The sequence below is a fragment of the Solea solea genome, chromosome 8 (assembly GCF_958295425.1).
Source record: "Solea solea chromosome 8, fSolSol10.1, whole genome shotgun sequence".
Lineage (NCBI taxonomy): Eukaryota > Metazoa > Chordata > Actinopteri > Pleuronectiformes > Soleidae > Solea > Solea solea.
The window spans coordinates 21,564,225-21,588,071 of NC_081141.1; the positions used below are offsets into that span (position 1 = coordinate 21,564,225).

A 23,847-nucleotide genomic window follows, 5' to 3' on the forward strand; every position below is an offset into this window, starting at 1 on the left:
AGAATTGCATCCCCGTCGCGTGCTTGAAAACACAGCTTAAAAACACATAATATAATACTTTTTCTGTGATTCGAATTAAAGTGCTGACAATTAAATTAGTGTCACAGTCACCCAATCAAGCCAAAGGTGGTGTAATAAAGCGGGCTGATGAAGCGATTCCCAAAAATGAACGGACCAAGAACAGAAACGTCAGAAATGTTCAGACGAAACGCATTATTACGTATTACTTTCTCGTTCTAATTGTTCTTATCGGTCGTAAAATGTAGACCTTGGATATCATTTATCATAACTAACAATCCCGAGAAAGTTGACGTTTTCAAGCAATGAACCGACAGTTTCCACTTTAACCGTGCGCGTTCACGCGATGGGGTTGTGAGATTCTCGGCAGTCATCCGTAACGCTGCATAACACCGGAAGGAAGTGGGTGTTAGCTGACTGACGTTAGCGGGTTACATTTACGAAGGCTGCTGTGGCTTCTATGGTAAATATATGTATTCTTTTTAAAACAGCTTGACACAAACACTCGACCACTGACATAAAGAGAAAGACGCGTTAACAACTAGCGTCACACTGAGTTTCTTTACTACATTTACACGTTCATTTATATCATGCTAACTTGTTAGCTCTCCCTCTCTCTCATTAGCCTACAGTCAGTTAGCTACAATCACTCCGTTCTAATTCATCAGCACATATAACCGCTTTGAAAATAGCTACCTCTTAACAAAAGTGTGTAACTGTGTAATTCAATTTAAACAAGACTTTCTTGCGTAGTGGTCATGAACTAATGTACTGAATTGCCTTTGACCTGTGAAATATTTCCATAGCTAATCATGAAAAGTGGAAACAACACTAAAATGATTCTGCTGAAATTATACCATATGAAAGGTTAAATGGGTGTTTTGTCAGTTATTACATGAGTTATTACATTTCTAATTCTTTCTTTGCAAATTGAACGGTTAAACAACTTTAGCATCAGTCTAGTTGTAAAAGTCAGTAGATTTGTTTGTTTTACATTTAACTCATCTATGCTCTACCAACAATTATTGAAGCTGTAGTATGTATCTTTTCAATATAAGGGCCGTACACATGAGAACATGTTTATGTTAATCCCCTTGAGTTTTGTATCATAGTGGCTTATTCACTGGAACTGTTCTTTTGGGAGCCCTAAAACGTTATTTTTGGAACACTGGCCCAAAATGCCACACTACATACACAAATTGGGTGTTTATGTATACAACCAATACAACAAAATACAAATACAATACCAACTTTAAGAAAAACAATGATGTCATAGTACAACCTCTCTGTTGCTCTTGTATTCTCTGTCACCACCTTTGTTGTCATCATCATCATCTTGTGTTTGGAGTTTGTACACAACACACTAGCATTAGGCACATGCTGTATGTATTCTTCTCCTGAGGTATTGAGGTATCAAAACAAATGTTGAAAGAGAAAGGCTAGACCATGGTCCTTTCTGAAAGCTCTGCAGGTTTTGCCGACAGAAGTTACACCCCGGAGCTTCAACTGTTAAGCAATTGCCTAATTTAGTGAATGGGTGTTTGTGCGTGCGCGCGCTCCCGCACTTGCTTGCAATATGAGCGACAGAGGCTTGTTTGAATTTAGAAAACATTTTTTAGAATTTTGGCGCTGATGTGGATTTGAACATGTAACCCCCTGATCTGGAGTCAAACGTTCTACCATTGGGCCACAGAGTCTGTTAAACATATGGGCCGACAGAGGCTTGTTGTGTGAATGGGGTGAAGTCTGCCATCTCTGATTGCCTTGTTTTAGATGGGGAAATATTTAGTAAGAATGACAATAATAATGACGTTCACAGCCTCACATTAGTAATTGGAAGTCAGGAAGCGCTGAGACAAGCTAACGTTGATAGATTAGAAACATTTATGATACACAAATCACCATTAACACTTAACAAAGCTGATTCAGTAAGAAACCAGATGTAATTTCATATTCTACCTTGTTCTTTTCCAGGAAGAGATGTCAGGAGAGAGTGTGGTGAGCTCGGCAGTGCCGGCAGCTACAACCCGGACTACATCCTTCAAGGGCTCCAGCCCCAGCTCCAAATATGTGAAATTAAATGTGGGTGGGGCACTGTACTACACTACCATGCAGACACTAACCAAACAGGACACAATGCTCAAAGCTATGTTCAGTGGCAGGATGGAGGTCCTTACTGACAGTGAAGGTGAGCTGTTGTTTAAAATTGTTTAATTCTGTGCAGGTGTTGCATTGTCCCTCTAACGGTCAATTAATTCCAAAGTCGTGTTTCACTGTTTCATATTTACAGGATGGATCTTGATCGATCGCTGTGGAAAACATTTTGGAACAATCCTTAACTATCTTAGAGATGGGGCAGTGCCGCTGCCAGACAGCCGACGAGAAACTGAGGAACTGCTTGCGGAGGCCAAGTATTACCTTGTCCAAGGCTTAGCTGATGAATGCACTGCTGCCTTGCAGGTACTATCACTGCAGTCACATCACTTTCATTTAGGCTGGCAAATACCATAGACTGTGTATAAAAAGTTGACATAATCTTGCTGATGGAAGTAGAAATATACTACTGGTTGTAAAAAGAATTCTGGTTAGGGTTAGTCTATGGGAAAATGTAGAATTTGTATTCTGAAATTGAATCTGTTCATTTTGAAGAATAAAACTTGTGTTTTTCATCAGGGAGGGCATCAAACATACAATATTCTGTATATTGCTGTTTTGTGGGTGCACATTTTTAATGGAGTCCCCCCCCCCCCCCAACAGAACAAAGAAACGTATGAACCCCTTTGTAAAGTGCCTCTGATGACATCATCCAAGGAAGAGCAGAAGCTTATTGCAATGTCAAATAAGGTATTCTTTTCTTTTATCGTTTGTGTACAATGTGCTAAATATCGTAAGTCCACTATCAAGAAAAAGGTTGTTTTCTTAAATAATTCTATATTCTTTGTTATCACAGCCTACTGTCAAACTGTTGTACAACAGAAGCAACAACAAATATTCATACACCAGGTGAGTGCTCTTCTACTGTTATCAATAACATTTCACTATGAATGGAATGTAAAACATGCCAGTTGTCTTAATTGATAACTGATCTCCCCGCCTGCAGCAATTCTGACGACAACATGCTGAAAAACATCGAGCTGTTTGACAAGCTGTCATTGCGGTTTAACGGCCGAGTCCTCTTCATCAAAGATGTGATTGGAGATGAGATCTGTTGTTGGTCATTTTACGGCCAGGGGCGTAAGATTGCTGAAGTTTGCTGCACCTCCATCGTTTATGCTACAGAAAAGAAGCAGACAAAGGTGAGCAAACGTTGCCTTTAATATTCCAGCCCCTGAGTTTTTGTGTTGTTTCTTTCTAACGTGTTGGCTAACACTGTACTTACTGTCCCAGGTTGAGTTTCCTGAGGCACGTATTTATGAGGAGACTCTCAACATCCTTCTGTATGAGTCCCATGATGGGAGGGGTCCAGACAATGCCCTGCTGGAGGCCACAGGGGGCGCCGCAGGACGATCTAACCATCTGGATGAGGATGAGGAGCGAGATCGAATTGAACGAGTTCGTAGGATTCATATCAAACGGCCGGATGATCGCACACATCACCTTCAGTGACCCTCTTCCCCTGACCGTCGGCCTGTGTCTCTGACAGTTTTTGCACCACACCTGTGCCTTACAACTCCCAGCGCCTCTGTGTCTCGTTCTCTCCCTCTTTCTCACTTCCACTTGTTATTTTACCAGCTTTCTCATGGAGACTACTATGAGATGAGAGTCACATCTGTGTGTAGGGGTGAAGTGTTTTAGCATTGTTTTCATGTGTCCACTTGTCATCTTTGTTGTGTTGTGTCTGACAGGCTGTAGTCTTTGTTAGTCACAATTATTCCTATCGCTGCTTTCTGCTGGTGTGCAGGAACTCCTTGACATTCAACTTTTATCCTGGGTGTGTGAAAACAGACAAACAGAAGGGATATTGTCAGTATAGATCTGTTTATCAAGGTCTTAACTCGATTGCATCCAGGAGAACACAAATTATATCATGTGAGCAACTTAAATGTATTAATGTAATTTTTGCTTCTCCCAGAAGTGGTTCTGACGGGTCCACTGTGAGGTCATCAGTGGATGAACCAGATGTTAAAAACAGTTAAGCCACTGGGTGGCACTGTTTCACTCTGAGATGTGATCAAAACTTTTTTTTCTAGCCCACAGATATTAGCAATTAAACCTTTAAAAACTATAATGTTTTGATACAGTAAAGGTTTCACAGGTGGATGCAACATATTACTGTAGTGCTTCTGCCACATTTACTTTTAACAAGCATTTCCCTCTTCACCCCATTAGATGATTATTATTTTTCAGTTGAGGAAACCTGAGCTTGTGACCTGAGGTGTTAAATGTACTGGGACGATTGAATGATGGATGCTGAGGTTGAAGTGATTGACGGTAACCAGAGATCTCTCCCGGGCAGGAAGGAAGTCCTGTCTACAAGCTTTTACCGGAGAGAAATTAGAACCATCCTTCATCGCCGCATTCATCACACAATGTACTGTTTGCACACGTTTTAAGTTGAAATATGTCTAACAATCTCAGTACTTTTAGGTCTATTCTACAGAAGTGACCCATATATGTATGTTATATATTTATACCTACTTTATCACAAATAAATTTCTACATACAAACCTTTTTTCTGTTCTCATATTTCTGTTTTTAGTGAGCATTTTTACAATTATGACAGATATGGCCAGAAAATGGAAACAAAGTGTCTTTTTCTGCTGTTTAAAGCATGATGTGTGTATTTTCATATCATTTTTACACCCCAGTGTAAGACAAACCCTTATATACAGAATGATGCTGACACTGCAGAGTAATATTTTTGGTGGAAAAGTAATTTGCATTGTTCGTATGGATTTAAAAAAAAAAAAAAAAAGTCTGTCCAAGAAACATGCTCATCCAGGGTTTTTTCAAGTGCTGCTCAGGTGTAGGCTTGACGCTCTTCTCTTTAGGGGTCTCCTGATGAAATATGCAGAGGCTTCTTGTGTGTCTCCTCCTCTTCCCTACATGTTACCGTGTACGAGCCCGAGTGGCGACCTGTAGGCAAAAACGGTTGAATTCAAACATGTAAATATTCAAAAGTAAATGAATTTCAAATCAGAGTCTCATATAGCACGCCAGTACAATAATGTTTCCATCAAAACGAGAATCAACTCACCACCGTCAGGTGTCCGTTCTTGGCCTTGTATACCATGGGCTCCTGCCCAGTGGTGAAGTCCACCACGCTCTCTTTCCCAGGCTGAATTTCAATCTTGATACTAGGAGTGAATGCAACATGAGCGGTCGTTTTACTGTAGATGCACACATCAAACGTAGCCTGTCTTCAGTAGACACTCACCTGCCCTGAACCACTTTGATTGCGTTTTGTTTGTTAGCAATGACGCAGAGTTTGGTCAGAAACTCATACAAGTGGTCGCATTGCATGACCAGGTCCCCCTGAAACACGATCGAAAAAGGCAATTAACTGCTGATGAGATGATTAAATATGCAACGTAAAGGCCAGTAACTGTATATGAATCATTCACATACCTTCTGTTTAGGGTCCTCACATGTTACGTGGAATACAATCATGCCATCGGTCAAGTTACTGACTGAAATACCTGCAGTGAATCAATCAAATAATGAATCAAATAAGAATAAAGTATAACAAGTTTGATTTTCAACGGGAAATTCCCTGATGAGTGTACATCACCGGACCTTTGAGAACAGTGTACAGCACTCTCTGCGTGATCTTGGCCTCGTCGATCACATATGCAGCTGTCTCTGTCAGGACGAGCTGCCGTGGCTTCGGTTTAAAGCCATTCCTGTGGTACTTGATTACTGGGACACTGTACTGCAGTGACACAGATGACAACAGTGATCACACACACTGGTGCTGTGTGGCTGTATTTATTCTTATTTGTGAAGGATTCATTGTGCGGGTTAAAAAAGTGTTTTCAGTCAAAAATGCAGTCCAAGACACACTGTAGCAAATTTAAAAGGCCTTTATTTATCAGGACCGACACACAGGTCTTCTTCAGGGTCACTGTCAGTTGTGGTTTCCATACCCTTTTTCAGTTACACTAATGCCTTGAGTGGGAGGTTCCACTCTCAATTTGCAAACCCATTAATCAAAAAATAGGAATTGGCATATCAACAATGGGAGAATAAAGATCAGCATTTTATTACCTTGATGCGCTCGTTGCGAATCATCTGGAGAACCCTTACGTTTATATCTTGTTCACCTGGAGAAATGAAAAAGAACATGATATAGTGCATGTATTAGAGCAATGAATTACATTTACTCCCGTTACTGTAATTGAGTAGGTTTTTTGTGTCATTTTTAAGTACTTTACCTGAATAAAAAAAAATGAATAAATAAATAATTCACGCACTGGAAACTTGGCAGTGAGTGATAAGGACACACTGAACTGGCACTAATTAAGGTCCCTGAGTCAGTGGCATTTGTGACCTTTGACCCATTTTGACTGATACATTATGTATTTTATTTTGTCAACACTTTTAATTTTGTAAAGGTTTTGCCTTTAATTAAAAACAATTAATGTGAGATTTGTGTCCTCTTGTCAAGAAAGAACCCCACCTTTGTTAAAAGAGAAACTTGGTAACTTTTACTCTGAATACATTTTAAAACAGCTTCTTTTTTACTTTAACTTGAGTACATTTTTAGACCAGTACTTTTACTTGTACTTAAGTAAACTCTTTATCAAAATAGTGATACTTTTACTAGAGTAGAATATTTCAGTACTCTTTCTACCTCTGTATATACATATAGTATATATGTATATATATATATATAAGTCAGAGAGATAATTTACCAGGAAAAGTATTATTGAAATTAATTCAAATCATCATCATCATCATCATCATCCTCCGCTTATCCGGGGCCGGGTCGCGGGGGCAGCAGTTTCAGTAAGGGACCCCAAACTTCCTTTTCCTGAGCCGCATTGACCAGCTCCGACTGAGGGATCCCGAGGCGTTCCCAGGCCAGAGTGGAGATGTAATCTCTCCACCTTGTCCTAGGTCTACCCCGAGGCCTCCTCCCAGCTGGACGTGCCTGATATACCTCCCTTGGGAGGCGCCCAGGAGGCATCCTCACCAGATGCCCGAACCACCTCAACTGGCTCCTTTCAACGTGAAGGAGCAGCGGTTCTACTCCGAGCTCCCCCCGGATGACCGAGCTTCTCACCCTATCTCTAAGGGAAAAGCCAGCCACTCTCCTGAGGAATCCCATTTCGGCCGCTTGTACCCGCGATCTCGTTCTTTCGGTCATGACCCAACCTTCATGACCATAGGTGAGGATAGGAACGAAGACTGACCGGTAGATCGAGAGCTTTGCCTTCCGGCTCAGCTCCCTTTTCGTCACAACTGTGCGGTAAAGCGAATGCAGTACCGCACCAGCCGCTCCGATTCTCCGGCCCATCTCCGGCTCCCTCGTCCCCTCACTCGTGAACAAGACCCCGAGATACTTGAACTCCTTCACCTAATTCAAATCAATTAAATTAAATTCAAAACACTTTTTTTTTTTTAATTTGTCCCTGGGGTGCAATTAAAAGGCACAGAGCGCACCACATAGGACACAGACAGGACACGAGACATCTAAACAAGCATAATGTAAATACTAAAGTACTATGTGCAGTTCAGTCATAGAGGAACTGTCTGCGGGGAGACAGGCAAATAGAGGTTGCGATACAGGAGTAGGGAAGGGTCAAAGGTCAGATGTTGGACTGCTGTGGGGACAAGAGTGTGTCTCTCCTCCTCTGTGTCTTTTACAAGAATAACCTGGCCAAGGCGGCAGCATAACAGAATGAAAAAGCAACTGATCCTTACTGATTCTGGTGTCGACAAAGGGCTGTGCGACACTCTGTGGATAACTCTCCTTCTTGCCCTTGAAGACAGAGCTGGTGAGATACTTCATTTGAAGCTGAGGGGACGAACAATGTATCGGTCACGTCAAAGGGATCATGTGACGATCGAGTCTTACGCGACATGTCTGACGCGTGAGTTACCTGTGCTTTTTTCTGGGGTGTAATTCCTCTCACGTATTTCCGCACCATGACGCGGTAGCAAAGCTTACGCAGGATCTCTGAAGACTGAAAAGAGGAGACATGCAGATTTAAGCTAAAAAATGTGTGTTTGTCTCATTTTTTTTCTTTTGTGCTTAAGTTGATTTATCGTCATACCTCTGCGACGACTGCCGGTGGATGTACCCAGGAGGTTTTATCCAAAACAGTCTTTGGCAGATTTGCTTTAAGTCTGTTCAGGTAATTTTGTCTCACAAAGGCCAGGTACTCTGAGTTATCTGTGCTTTTTGCGTCCCCTCTGGTCATGTAGCCTTTAATAAATCTGAAATAGGTTGTTAAATATTACATTGACGATAAATGGGACACTAACCTTGAGAGAAGCTGTGTGATGAATGTGTACGACTTTCTTTCTTTATTACTTCTTTATGACTTTGACAGCCCAGGCTCTCTTCTCTCTCTCCTTCCTGGCCTGCGCTCCTCTCCAGCATGTTTCAATCTTCGTGGCTGAAGATGTAAAAAAAAAAAAAAACATTTATACAATGTTTGGAGTTGTCTTTTTACTGATACAAAACAAATCCAGGGGCATTACAACAGGGAAGGCAAAGCTGGCAACAGCCTGGGGCTTTTAGCTGCCACGGGCCTCCAGAGAGCAGCTGACAAATACACACTCACACTGTTTTTCTGGATGTCTGGTGACCCTCAAGTGTCACCTCTGGCTTCTTATACGCATTTACATTTGTTTTTCATGCATTTTTCGTGAACTGCCCCTTTAATTTTATGTCTAAATCAAAATTTTTGCCATTTACCCATTCATAGAGCACATCTACATTCAGTGCTTTCTATCTACACTGGGGCAAAGACAGTGAGTGTCTTCCCAGGGACACATCAGCATGTAGACAAGCAGAGATGGGGATCAAACCCTCACCCCCTCTGGCTGGAAGAGGATCTGTTCTGCCACTGCCCCACCGCTGCCCTCACAGTGAAGCAAGGTGGCTGCAAACAGGTTGTAATGCGACTACAAACGAGACGGAACACCCACAAAAAAAGTTGCAGAAGTGAATTCTACTGCTAAAAAAAAAGAAAAAGTAATTCAACAGTTTGACAGGAAAAATGCTTCTTGACCCCGCCCGCCCCTGCACTGCTGCTGTATACATACAAACACTCCCTCACTCAGGTCTGATTCCTGAATTCCTCGACAGAAAACATATTACATTGTTTATATTCAGAGACTAAACAGTAAAATCAGTACACACTGTCTCTTACCAGCTTCTTTTTGTTTTTTGAACTCTCCTTTTGCCTTGTATCCTCTGTATTTGGCCTGCAGTCGTGTTGCTGCCAATGCGGAGCATAACATTAAAAACACGAAGCAGGTGCAGTGGTGACTGACAGATTTCCATCGATGATCTGCACTCACCCAGTTCATGTTTACATCTCTCGTAAGCGTCTTCTGTGGCATAAAGTGTCCTCGGGTGACGGATGAATATTTTGGTACTATAACAAACAACACGCAGCGTCATCGTCTTGTGGTTTAGAGTGCATGTGCGGCGTTATATTCTGCATTAAATCAGTAATGTACTCACCGCCCCATTTTGTATTCATTTGGCAAGTAGCCCAGATGTTGAACCAGCACTTCCACTCCATCAGCGGGGATTCCTCTCCAGTGAGGCCACGTGGACGGGCACAGTGGTTTATATCTGCAAAAAACAAATACTCACTATGGTCTAAATGTGGAAGAAAGGAATTTTTTTTTGTTCATCATTTTTATCGTTCCATATAACACAGAAATTCTAAGTATTAGGATATAATTGTACGCACATATTGTCCACCCTTACTGAATAGTAGGATTTAGTTGGATTTCTTTTTTCACTTGACCCCAACCAGCATGTCCATGTGGGCCCCATAAGGATTGTAATCGAGCTCACAATATGGGTCTCAAGTGGATTTGTCCACGGTTTCCATAATGGCCTCATCTGTGTTTGCCCACTTCAAGCCCATGCCCGCGTAGAACACTTTCCAGGCTACTTGGGTACTAAGTGGGTACTAAGTGGGCATGGGCTGTAAGTGGGGAAATAATGCAGGTCCCATATGATTTGAGTTACATGGGCCCCTCATTGGAAAGCCCATGTGGGTAATCACAGGTGGGGCCACCATGGAAACCACAGACAACCCACTTGGGACCCACATTGTCAGCACGAATTTAACCCCGATGGGGCCCACATGGACATGCTGGCTGGGACTGATCCCCTCATGACCACACTAGATGCTCGGTGGCCCCCCAGGTCATTTTGTTCGTCCGTACCGCTTCAAGAAGACGTCATATTTGCGTCTGTAAGCGAAACCAGCTCGTCTGACTCTAAGGTGCTCCATCAGGCCCAGGTACTTCACCTGGTGCCTGATCAGGGCTTCATCAAAATGACCTGTAATTATGCAAAAAATAACTCTTATTATCTAGTGAATAAAGGAGAGCTGCATGTGCCATTCAGTCGTGAAAGTACCTGGCTGCTTGGACTCGTTGGATTTGAGGCAGCGTATGTACCAGGCCTCTTTAGCCATGAGGATTTCTGTCAGCTTCAGCAGGCTGCTCTTAAACTGGGTCGCCACCTACAGACACAACACAAGAGACAAGAGAGGTAATCCCCAACAGTTCATCTGTCAGACCCATATGGCTGAATGATGACACAGTCTAACTACCACTTACATACAAACACTGGGGTGATTAAGCCTTTGCAGTTGCCGCCCCCAGGCTGTGGAATAAGCTCCCCTCTGACTTATTATGTGCCATCTCTGACCTGGACCTCTAAACGTATCAGGGGGGGCTTTTAATACCCAGTCGTGTGGTGACACCTTTAATTTGTATTCTTATTATATACTTATTTATGCTTTTTGTCTTTGTTCATGTACTTGTTTTTGTGCTGTGTGTGTTTTGTTTTAGTGCCGTTTGATCGTCTGTAAAGCACTTTGGTAACCTGAGGGTTGTTGTAAAGGGCTTTTATAAATAAATATTACATTACCTCTGTCTTGTCTCTGACTCAAAGGTCACTCTAGATCAGGGGTGCCCAGACTTTTTCCCTCGGAGGGCCAAAATTAGAACTTAATAGAAGCTTTATCATACTCTGTATATACTGTAAGTAGCAACCTAACGCTGCAAGGCTCTAACACCAAACTTGTGGTGCCTCCATTAAATTAAAAGTCAGAAAACTCAGTTTTAGACAATCAGAACCTGAAGTACACGTGACAATTCACTTACTGTATGTTATGCTTATGTTGTTTAGGTTGCAACTGGCACACTTAAAAGAGTCCGTTTTAGCATTTCTATCTCACACAAAGAACAAACAGTGATACAATTTGTTTTGTATTTTTAAGTATTTTCTAAGATATATTTGTAAATAAAAAAAAAAATAAAAATACAACACAATGTTGGGCCACACAGTGATGTAGTGGTTAGCACTCTCGCCTTGCAGCGAGAAGACCCGGGTTCGAGCCCCGGTTGGAACAAGGGCCTTTCTGCATGGAGTTTGCATGTTCTCCCTGTGTGTGCGTGGGTTCTCTCCGGGTACTCCGGCTTCCTCCCACAGTCCAAAAACATGCAATGTGGGGATTAGGTAAATTGGACACTCCAAATTGACCATAGGAGTGAGTGTGAGAGTGAATGGTTGTTTGTCTCTATCTGTGTGTGGCCCTGCGATGGACTGGCGAACTGTCCAGGGTGTACCCCGCCTATCGCCCGATGTAGCTGAGATTGGCACAGCACCCCCCGCGACCCTCTGGCAGAGGATAAAGCGGTAGATGATGACTGACTGACAACACAATGTTCACATTACCATCCACTTTGTTCAAATAAAGAAGGCCGCATATTGGATATATCTCTGATCTCTAGGACCACATACTGATCTGATTAGAAATTGGCAGATCAGATTTCTGTGTCCACACAAAACAGACACATTCACAAACATGGCCTAGTATGAATTTGCACTTTCAAGTTTTAAGGGAAGCATTTAAAAGTGTGGCAATACTGCATTGGAATTTTTTCAATTCCAATGCATATTTGGTTCTTTTTCAGAACCAAATATGAAAGCCGACATCGCATTTTGCTGTTAACAAATGAACCAGTTTAATGGCTTTTTGTTTTTAAAACTTTAAAACAGATGCACAAATGTGCACTAAACGTGCAATTTTCATCTACGAAATAAAACCAAATAACTTAAAACATTTTTTACAAATAAACCCTATTTAGATATCAAAATATATCTTCTTCCTTAATGTGATCAAAAGTTTTTTTTCCCACACTTTAACAAGGGGCCTAAAGCAACCGCTAAGTTTTCTTATGCCTTGAACCTTGTTTTTGACCATCCTGGTTTATATTATATATAAATGTTTCTTTCACATTTACTATATTCTATATCTATCTTAGCAAAAAATCTACATGGCAAAAATGTAAAAAAAAAGGTGCATCACTTGGCTGCACTTTTGCATTAAGATAAAAGCAAGTACAGGCTACTGTTATTTAATGTGATGCAAACATGATTTATTAAGGCTGTAAATTTCAGTTTGAAGAAAACAAAACTCTTGGTTTCCACTCTTGATGATGCCGACAACATACAAACATAGGGATGTAACACTGTTAAAGGGGAATACAGAGGGTTAAACTTAACAGTGGGCACTCACTGTCTCTGGTCTCCGTCTGTTGTCCAGATTGATGGCGGAGAAGCACTCGCTGACGATGGCATTTTTAGATTGACACATCAGCTACACAGAGAGAGACACACACACACACACACACACTCAATGAATACTGTATTCCAGGAGTTTCCTCTTCACATAAAATAAACATCACCGTTTTAGACTCACATCTTTTATGTTTCTGTATAACAGGTCATTGTTTTTATCCAGGAACCCTACAGTGTCATAGTGTGAGGAAAGAAAACACCAAGAGTTAAAGACCGGGCTCTTTTTCAGCTGAAAATAAAACAATTTAGATGTCTGAGTGCCTGAGATTGGGATTCATTTTACCCACAACACAGTAGGTGACCTCCCCGGCATAATGCAAGAGACGGAAATCTCCCCTCTCCAGTGTCTTCCGTGTCATTTTATCAGCCAGTTTGTGCCTGTAGAGACGAGGGAGACAGACGGATGGAAACTGAGTGGCCTTCTCAAACGTGTCCTCAGTGTCAGCAGAACACTGATACTCACAGAGTTGTATTTCATTTAAACGACTGGTATATTATCAAACACCAGTGTCAAATGAAGCATTTTTATCCCTTAACGATGCAATTAAAATGTAAACGGACTCAACTCACGTGACAAAATGAGGATGATTTCCCATCTTTTCCTCCAGTCTCGCCAGGAAGGTCAGATCTGTGGCATCTCCCGGCCTCAGACACTCCTCGTCCTGCAGACGATTATCAACCCTAACCATAGTTTCACGTGCTAATATTTTTTTTTTTTAACAGTCATTGTTAGTTTTATGAGTTGCCAGAGAAGCTTTACACACCAGTATTGATATGATCCCTCTGTGTTTCTCCTCAACCAGGTCACAGATGATTTTATTATTGAAGAACTGCACAGGCTCCCACTGGAGAGAAGTTGAAAAACAGATTGCAAATGAACGCACTAGAATTCGTCGCGGGGGTTTTGTCCCAGTCGACAGAATTACCTCGATGTCCTCTGCTTCGTACTCTTCCTGCTCGGACTTGAGCGTCAGTTGGATGAAAAGCTGTTGCAGCTTCTCGTTGCAGTAGTTTATACAGAACTGCTCAAAACTGAGGGCGAAGAGGAAACACAAACAGCTCAGAATATTCATAAAGGTAAGTTGAAAATGTCATAAACGACGTGTTCACCTGTTAACGTAGAACACCTCAAACCCATATATATCCAGGAGCCCTATGACGGACTTTCTGGAGGAGTCCTATAACAAAAAAAACCCGAATTATTAGTTATCAGTTAAATGATCATTAGTAAGACATTCTTCTTCTCACCTTGTTCTCCATGGATTCATTGATCCTGTTGACCAGCCAGGTGAATGTCTGTCCATAGATGGCTTTAGCCAGGGCATCTCTGACATAAATGGCGTGATCAGTTGTGAATGGGGTGAGGATCTTCCCGGACAGACAAAGGCATACACAGTATGGACATTTTAAAAATGTTATTCCAGTTTTTATTTATTTATTTGAGTGAGGACATTGCAAATTAAAGCCATGGGTTAATTTACATCTGTTTCCCCGAAGGCAGGTTGATGAAATAAGAGCTCATTTTCAAGCCAATTCCCAGGGAAGTGTGGGTTGAAAGGTCATTACATATGAATAAATAAATGATTTTATGTGGCCCCACCACTTATATAAAAACAAATCTATACTTAAAAATAGCGTGGTGACCGAGGCACAGCTGCCAGAGAGGTGATACAATATAGAAATAATAGTAATAATAAGACAATTATTATGTTTTTTTAAATGTTAATTATCACATTGTTTAATGTATCACATTGCATCATATACAGTATATAATTTAATTCTTTCATTTCTCTTTGTTTTTGATATAAATAGATTTATTTTGCATCCTATATGTGTTTCTAAGTATACATCATTCCATTTTAAAAAACACTTTAACTTTGAAATTCTGTGAAATATCATAATGAATATCTTTATTACGATATCATGATGGAATATTGTGTTAGTATTTTCAGTTCATATTGCACCATTGGCTTCTTAGGTGAATATCAACACCATGAATAATGTCATCATAGAGTTTATCATCATAATGTATCATAAATAAAACTGAAGCAGATGTAAACATGCTGGCACCTGATCCTTTTTGGCCTCAATCTTCCTGTACGTCAGTCCGTCTTGTAGGAGGTGAACATCAACCCCTAGTAGCTGCAAAATAAAGAGGTTCTTCTCCGTCTTTTTGTCGTAATGCTCCAAATCGGCAGAATAATAATGAAATGATTCCCTTACGTTTGAGACCCAGCGCAGTGCTGCGTTGTTGTTCAGGTGGGCGTTGCCTTTACTGTCAGATTCAAACTGAACGTTCCCCAGATGGAGGACACTTGCAATAATTTCAAACAAGTACTGCACAGAACAAATCAACTTTAACATGATGCTAGAACAATAAATAAAAAATACACGGTGAGAGTGAACAACAGGATCCAACTTACATCGGTGGTCATTTTATCAATGTTGATGATTTGCAGCGCGTTTTTGACTGTTTTCCACTCATTTGTGTCATTAATGGAGGACACAATGGCACACTCTCCCTGTCGCAGAGTAAACACAGTAACGTGACGTCAGACTGTGCTGTTGTCTCCACTCAAACATGTCCACAGAGGTATTCATACCTGGGTTAGGTAGTTGTAATGATGGCAGTCTCTCTCTAGTCCCAGCCGCTGCAGCAGGTCGTCCTCTCCTCCCTGCACCAGCTGGTAGAAGATGTGGAAGTTCCTCTCCCCGTGATTCTGATGCACCACCCTCGACTTCTCCAGGAGGTAGTTCAGGATATGACCTCCGACGGCTTCTCCCTACAGAGAGACATCATGATCTTAAAGAGGGACACTCTACAACATGCAAAAAGAGTCAAAACATTACATTACATTACATTACATTACATGTCATTTAGCAGACGCTTTTATCCAAAGCGACTTACAATAAGTGCATTTAAACATTTGGGTACAAATAAGATCTAGAAGTAAGTAAGAGAACAGGTGAGTCTGGATTTGAATTGGGGGAGTGGCTCAATATTTCTGAGGTCAGGTGGTAGAGAGTGAGGTGATGAGAGAGGACAGAGAGGAGGAGGATCTGAGGGAACAGGAGAGGGTGGAGGAGGTCTGAGAGGTGTGGAGGGGTGAGGTTATGGATGACATAGAATGTGTACTACAGAAGGATTTTGAATTCAATGGGAGCTACATTCTGAAGGTGGTGGCTGGGGTCGAGGGAAGGGCCTTCACATATTTCAACACATCACAAGATCATTTCTAAGAAGACAAATATCCTCTAACATTCCCTCATTATAGATATTTCTGAAAATCTGCTACTTGACCTTTACCTCGCTGTCAAACTGAATGTCCATATACTTCCCAAACCGACTTGAGTTGTCATTCTTCAGCGTTTTGGCATTCCCGAAAGCCTGCAAAATAAACATATCGACCACATCACACAGAGTAGTTTATTTGGTATGTCATCCTTTTTTTTGGTACGCCATCACAGGGAGTCAGACCTCGAGGACTGGGTTGGACATGAGCATTTTGTCCCGCACAGTGTTGAGCAGAGTGGTGCTTGGGCAGCTGACAGCATAATACTGCAGAATCTTCTTGGAGGCCTCAGTCTTTCCTGCTCCGCTCTCACCAGAGATGAGGATGAAGTGATTGTTGAACTCTGCCAACATGGTGTGGTAGGCGTTATCTGCCAAGGCGTAGCTGCGGGGGAAGCACAGACGTTTCCCATGAGCCTCGGTGAGATGACTCTATGTGTTTATGTGTGTGTGTGTGCACGCACATGCAAAACACTGATGATACACTCACATGTGTGGTGGCAGCTCAAAAAAGTTGACACCCATGTAGAGTTCCATTTGTTTGTGATTGTAAATGTCCAGCTCTTTGTAGGGATTGACAGACACTACCAACGTCCCAATGTAGGTCTAAAAGAAAGAAAAATAATGGGCACTCATTTGCACATAGCAAGGTCTAAATCAGAGGTCTTAAACCTGCGGCCCGCAGGCCACAAGCAGCCCGCAACTTAAAGGAATACTTTGTATGACTAGAATAGCGATAGTATTTTTGAATAAATATGCTTCGAGAAATATCTTCATTCTTTGTTTTAAGAAATGACCATCGGAGGGCATTTCTTGGTCCGAGGCTAGAAGCTAAACTGCTAGTTCCGCATGTTTTAGATCCACCCATAAGACAACAATCCAATCAGAGGCGGTGTGGTCTTGTGTGGGCGTCGCTTACCACACAGACACAGAGCGCTTACAGTAAGAGGCAGAGACGAGAAGCTTAAGTGAAACTTAACTCACAGCAAGTGAAAAAGGAAACGGAGGCATTCACTCACGACCAGGCCAAATATCATATATTTTTAATCGCGCTGCTGCCGCCGCTGCGACTGTTCAACTTTCAGACAGAGAAAATAAAACGTGCGTCTTAATTCTACAACTTGGATAAAGGTGAGATTTGATGTAAAAAAATAAATAAATCCAAATTTAAAACTACAATGACTCAAGCATCCTGTAGCACTGTGAACATGATGATGAAGTTATAAATATAGATTTGTTTAATAATACATTAGTTTTTTTTTATCATATTATAAAATGTTTTATATTCAACATACAAATTGTCCTGTTCATGTGATTATTTATTTAAGTTCTGATTCTATGTATATTTCTATCCGTTTTTCTTATTCGTTGTTTCGTTTTCTTTTTTATTGTGAACATATGTGCATATCTTTCTGTATCAAAACAAACACCTCTATTTTGAAAATCTGTGAAATACCAAACTAATTAATATTATTGGTGCAATATCATGATGGAATATTTTGATATAATTTAAAACTCGCCCCTACGGAACAGTTTACAGATTTTTTTCACTTTCCCCCTGCAGACCAGACTAGATGCTCATTAGCCCCCCGTGTTATTTGAGTTTGACACCCCTGGATTAAATGGTCTTTTCCCAAACTCACATATATGAGATCTTTACTGAAGCGTTTGTGGAGGTTGCTAAGGAAGGCCTCATCCGTGGTTTCATCCAGGAGCACAAAATCTTGGATTCCCACCCGGTCCCTGGCAGTTAGGGCGCCTTCCATATCCAGCTGACCCTGTGCGACAAATTGGATCGACCATAAATGAGTTAAATGCACAACATCAAAGAAAAGGGAAAAACTTTAGAAACCAAAATTCCTGCACATGCTTTTATATTGTGCTTTGATCGGTTGGAGTGAGACAGAATTATTTTTTGCGGAAGTCCACTGTGCCAAAGTAACAAGTGTTACACATGTTTACATGCATAACAATGGTATCCACATCTTGATGTGTATTTTGGCAAATGCAGCAGGATGAATAAATGTCCGAATAATGGGCTCCACGGGGGAGGACAGCTCTGAAAAAAGCACCAGAAAAAGCACAAACATGGTCCCTGTTAGTTTTCTATTGAAATAAGAGGTCTAGAGGTCCAATGTGTCTTTGAAGCAAAGCTTTGTGATTGTGCAGACAAACAGACAGAGGCTAATGATCACTACACAGCACACGGAGCCCTTGGCTCGCAGCCCACAGTTTCCTAGGACTGATGCATACATAGCACACTGTGCAAATGGACTCTGGGAGCCCAAAACAGCAGCACATTTAAAAAGCATAGTGGGAAAAATTCCACCAATCTGTTTTGCATTCTCAGCACCAACATTCAGACCAAAGGTTTTCAGCAGCTTTTGTTGGTTTTGTATTTTTCTCTCTCTCTTTCTCTCTCCCTCCTTTGGAAGCACAAGTCCTTTGATTCTCAACTCTCTCTGTAAAAACATTAAAAAAAGATAATCCATTGGATCTAATTGACACAAAGCCCTCCGTTCCCCCCGCCTCCCCTGTTTCTACCCTCCGCCTATGGCCCTCATTTCTTCTGAGAAAGGCCAAGTGTTTTTGTCCTGTGAATACCACGGAGCAGAGACAAAAAAGATGTCTTTAAAATGCAGTCTACAATCCATTACACATATTCCCCCTGCATATCCATTCAGTAATTATTCATTAGAAAACATTTAATGTCACAGTGAATTTCACACTAGGCAGTCGAAACACAATGGAAGAGATTTGGCCTATTTTGGGGTGAGGAGTTGGGGAGGGGTTGGCTGTACAGAGGAAAGGGTGAAGGCGAAGGGGTGGGGGGGGGGGGCGGTGGGGTGCAGCATTTGTCTGATCTGAGAACCTCTGAAACGGGGCCATCTTGAGACAACAAGACAGACCAAATAGTGCAGTAACGGTCCGTGCCCCGCTGCTTGCTGTGACACTCATTTAGTGTGCCTTGATGGCGAACAATAGAGGCTTGTTCTTAGCAATCCTGTGCTGTAATTTGGACTTCATTACTTTGCTCACACGGGGCCCCATGGAAGGAGAGAGGAGGCTAGTCAGAGTTTTTTTTTTTCTTTTTCTTTCCACCTGTCAGCCTCACATCCCCAGTCCTCACCCCTCGCCGCAACAATACGCCCTCACCCGTGTCCCCACCGGCAACCCGTACCCGACCCCCTTCCCATAGCTCACCCTGCACCCACCCACCCACTTTAAGCCAATGAGACAGGTGAACAATATCATTGAAGGAACCCCTTTTTTGGACGTCAGAATCAATCTGGCAAACGCAATGGTAGTGTTGCTGGTGTGGGGTATCTGTGACACCCCCCCCCCCCCCCACCCCTGTCTTCATGGGAAAAAATTCTCAGCGCGGCACAAGCAGACAATATGCTGGGACAGCGTGACTTAGGGATCTGCCATACAGTATTACAATTAATATCATGAACAGATAAGCCCCTGTCAGGAGTGGGGATAATGAATTCAATAGCGATAATCACACCAGAGTTTTAGGTTTTCATTCAGTGCGCTGACAAAAAATCTCAAGGTTCCTTCGTCTCCATTGAGGGATTCTTTGGTGTCCCGCAGGTATTTCTTTGCGAGAAATCCGTCTGCGGCATGCAGAGGTGTTTCTAATGGCACTGGGCGAGAAAAGGCTGAACACTGAACAAAAGACAAAAAAAGTTTCCCTCATGCACGTGTTATTATTATTATTATCTATAACGCAAGCGAAATAGGACGGGATTGAACTGTACACCTGTGGTTATAATTAAACCATCAACAGCCCAATCTGATGCACAGCGGAAAGAATGATTATGTAATGAATCCACCGAGCCATTGTCCGATCAGGTGGATTGCCTTGCTACCTCAGAGCACATCCAATTGTATTTTAATTAAGAGATGGTCCCTCATCTTGGTCTAGAGTGTCAGTGTTGCCTGAGACAGAGTGACCTCATCTGTGTGAGAAGTAGGTGGTGCTACATGAGTCATGGGGGGGAGGAGCACGAGCAAAGCAATTAAGAAACAGTCATGTCCCTCTTAAAGGGGATTTCCTTCGATTAACTCGGGTCTATTAGACCCTTACTGTGTCAAAACAAGTAAAAGTTACTTCATTTTGCTTTTCCCCGCTTCCTAAAAACATCGCGATGTTTGCTTTTGTTTCTGCTTATCTTCCTTCTCGCATCTGTTTCGTTGAAACCACAGCCTGCAGACGGTTACTAAAAATACAGCGTAACAGTTAGCCTGCCTCAGTCTGGAAGTTACAAAATCTCTCCAAGAGTATTTCTGAACTTCACCGTAATGATTTCATTTTCATATAACACAGAGTAAAACCAGGGTCAGGCAAACAGCACAAGGGTCCAGGATGTCACTGCTCCAAGTCGAAGGCTGATATTGAATCAGTTAGGCATACTGTCATGGTCAAAATGACCCGCTGAAGGTCAAACCAAGCATCAGAATGAGGAAGAAAGGTGATTTAAACTCTGAGTATTTCAGAAACTGCTGCTCTAATAGGATTTATACAGATACACATACAACCATCTCTAGGGTTTATAGAGAATAGTCCAAAAAAGAGAAAATATCCAGGAGCAGCAGCTCTCTGGACCAAAATGTAAAAAAAAAGAGAATGGAAAGACTTTAACATTAACTAAAGTACACATGTTATAACCAGAATATGCAGAAGACCATCTCTGAACTCTTATTGGTCAGATTTTGTACAGACCGAGCAAACATTAATCTTTTTACTGAGTGAGCTACAGGTGAGATCAAACTAAACTTTCAACATCATCAAATCTGAAACTCTTTGACGGCACCTGCAGTATGAGATGTAAACACACGTGAAAAAGTTGTACAAAAGAACTCGAACCTGCATGTTTGAAGCTGTATTTGTTTGTTTCTCTCAGTGAGGAGCCACACCGGAAAACAAACTTCCTCCCCTCCAGAGAAGTTAGTCAAGGGCAGCGTGTCCTCCTGTGTCCGCTTGCATGGAGACAATCAGCGAACCTGTAAACATTGGACGAATGACAGTAGTCCAGATTGATTAAAAAACACGAATGGACTTAAAGAGCACATGTAATGTCCTCTCCGTCCTGTGCACGCTATCCTTCATCCAGAATGCTGCATGGCAGTTCAATGGTAATAATGGGTTCACATATGCTTCTCTACATCGTCCTGACCCAGTCTTAGGCCCCTGTGTGCTGGGTGCTTAATCATTCATGTCGTGGGAGGTGGAGAGGCAGAGATCTTATTCAGTGCTTACTTGGGTATCTACTGCTCTACTGAGTGTAACATAACGATACAGAAACAAGATCCAAACCATCAACCTCTCCTTCTTCTCCGTCTCTCCTTCACTCTACCTCTGGCCTATCACGACGCTCCCGTGTCTCTTTCTGTGTTCCTGCGGTCGAGGTCTGTCTACTGATCTTTGATTGGATGGATACATTACCAGCTAATCACCAGCTGCTTTATTGCTCAGTACAACAAAGCTAGTCGGGGGAACACCATTGTTTAGAGCTGCCAACGCGAAGTGCTTTTGTAAAATGCTACTGGGCTCATGCCCAAATGCAATTACCTAATTTTGTGCTTGGGTGAGAACAATTACGGGATGACAGCGCCTCTAATTGAAGTTCCTATGGTAGCATTCAAATGTAAGGCATGCGAGTATTTTCTTTGGCAGGCGTTTTATGCCAATATGAGAGAGTGTGAACATGGTGGGAAGTTAGGGGGGGGGGGGAACAGGGAATGACGTGCCAAAGAGATACTTTGGTATGGCCTGAACTGGGAGTATTGGGATGTGTGGCCTCCAGAAGGCCTCATAATCCTGTGTGGCCCTCAACTTCAACATAGCTGAACTCAGCTATTTGAAAGGTGTACAGTGGAATTCACAGAAACATAAATACAGCATCAACCATTCCTCCAGGAGCTTGAAAAATCTTTATTATAAAAGAGAAATTCATGTTGCTTATTCCTTACATGAAGACAGGGTTTACCACAATCAAATAAGAGGCCAAATGTTCAGGAACTGTAACACCTTGAGAATATTCTGTTTGCCCCTGTGTATAAAAATTGCTCTGCGTTAAATTGGCCACACCCTGCTGTGAGATCCTGGGTGGAAGTAATAACGTGTTTACCGGTGTAACCTGGTAACCCAGAAAACACAGGTGTCCATTTTCTCTGTTCCCGTGACCTAAATATGCGGGCGAGCTCGGGTGTCGTCGGCGTTTATCGATTGATTAATGCCCGGGACGGTGTCAGTTAATCGGCCATAATGGCGAGCGCTTGAGTCTTCAGCATATTTGAATTATTCACTCTCCCCTCCAGAAAAGTTGTCAAGGTTACCTCTGCTGTCGTCCCACCTCTGCCCGGCCTCGCAATGCTTGTCCAATCTTAACAAGCTTTGTGCTACCCACTGGGCTCTGATTCAGCACGAGACCCGGCAAATCCAATTACACAGGAGTCAGAGAGGTTGATTTTCCCATTATAGATTCCATGCTGAGAATGAGAGCTGATGATAACACTCACATCACACCACCGATGCCCCCCCCCCCCCCCCCCACCTCCCTCTCTACACTCTCCTCCTTATTTTGTCTCCATTTCACTGTGTCCCTCCCTTTATTTCAGCATCTCTTCCTATCTAATTCCTCTTCTCCAAAAAAAAAAGGGACCCTCTTTCTTCCCCCGTCCCTTTCTTTGGATCTCTCCTTCTTTCATAGTCCATTATTCTAATTTTTTAGAGCGGCGTAACGAAAGCTGGGCCCTGTCATCATTTCAGTCCTAAATGCTGGTTCAGTGGAGTTACTTCATACTCCATATTGCACTTTTTTTTTTGTCTTGAAAACACACATGTAGAACATTACTAATTCATCACTAATTGTGCATCACTTACTCAGTCCTATTTGCACTCCAGCTTTAAATATCTACTTGCTTTACAGTGGATTTCTTAACACAGTTAATCGCCAAGAAGAAAGATACGTGTCAGTCTGAATAACCTGTAAAAGGTCACTGCAAAAACTAAAAGCAAAATAATTTGAACAACTTGACTTAAGGATGTGTGTGTGCCATCCTAAGGAGAAACTATGAGCCTGCTGTGCCACATAAAAAACTAATGGGAGCTCCTTTGGAAACGAGGTTCTTTTGCACTCAATCGGCTGTGAAAGGAAAAGGACTTTTGGTCAGTCTTTAGCCTTTAGGGCACTCAAAAGGACTGACCTCGCCTCAGACCAGAGACTTTGGTGTTGACACAGGTCACCGAGAGGTCAGTACCATTGACCCCTCTAAACCCCAAAGACAGGGTCTCCTGTGATCCTTGCGGACAATAGGATTGGGGAGTCCAGCGCTCTGTCCGGAGAAGTCATCTGCCATGATGCAGAGAGAGAAGAGACTGTGTGATGTGACTTGACATAGACTGACCAGTACTTAAAACATGCAGCGCAACCATTCACCTGATTCTGACACAAACAGAGGGGCGAAAACTGTGGTTTTGAAGCCGAGGCATTCACACCACTAAACATGAAGTGGTCTTTTTTTTTTTGTCATTTGAGTGAAATGAACTCTGACCACTGAAGTTTGTTGCATATTAGCTTTAAAGGTCCACACAATTCATACCTGAATCCTGCTTTTACAATAAAGATTTAAAGAGACAGTGCAGAAACCAAAATGATTTTGTCGTGCGCGCTCAACAAATGTTACCCTACCCTAATTGTTCATCCCCACAGTCAGAACTAAATTTGGAAAGAAAACTCTT

At 42.1% G+C, this 23,847-nt stretch overlaps 2 protein-coding genes across 2 annotated transcripts; one reads left to right on the top strand and one right to left on the bottom strand.

Annotated features, from left to right (window-relative positions):
• Positions 1–374: 374 nt before the first annotated feature.
• On the top strand, positions 375–4,690 carry kctd10 (potassium channel tetramerization domain containing 10). Its single transcript, XM_058635301.1, has 7 exons — positions 375–481; positions 1,993–2,206; positions 2,309–2,478; positions 2,776–2,862; positions 2,969–3,021; positions 3,119–3,314; positions 3,406–4,690. Exons 1-7 carry the CDS (start codon positions 479–481, stop codon positions 3,622–3,624), a joined length of 942 nt encoding a protein of 313 aa, XP_058491284.1. The 5' UTR covers positions 375–478; the 3' UTR covers positions 3,625–4,690.
• Positions 4,691–4,756: 66 nt separating this feature from the next.
• On the bottom strand, positions 4,757–21,212 carry myo1ha (myosin IHa). The gene is made up of 32 exons (XM_058635298.1): positions 20,971–21,212; positions 17,741–17,875; positions 16,588–16,703; positions 16,284–16,482; positions 16,113–16,193; positions 15,409–15,588; positions 15,229–15,327; positions 15,029–15,142; positions 14,876–14,947; positions 14,054–14,173; positions 13,916–13,983; positions 13,732–13,837; positions 13,570–13,650; positions 13,376–13,467; positions 13,089–13,183; positions 12,927–12,973; positions 12,744–12,824; positions 10,574–10,679; positions 10,378–10,495; positions 9,659–9,772; positions 9,493–9,569; positions 9,342–9,410; positions 8,498–8,582; positions 8,238–8,400; positions 8,064–8,147; positions 7,885–7,978; positions 6,226–6,281; positions 5,755–5,890; positions 5,587–5,657; positions 5,396–5,493; positions 5,216–5,315; positions 4,757–5,094 (listed from the first exon to the last, which is right to left on the bottom strand). Exons 1-32 carry the CDS (start codon positions 20,974–20,976, stop codon positions 5,068–5,070), a joined length of 3,090 nt encoding a protein of 1,029 aa, XP_058491281.1. The 5' UTR covers positions 20,977–21,212; the 3' UTR covers positions 4,757–5,067.
• Between the last annotated feature and the right edge of the window lie 2,635 nt (positions 21,213–23,847).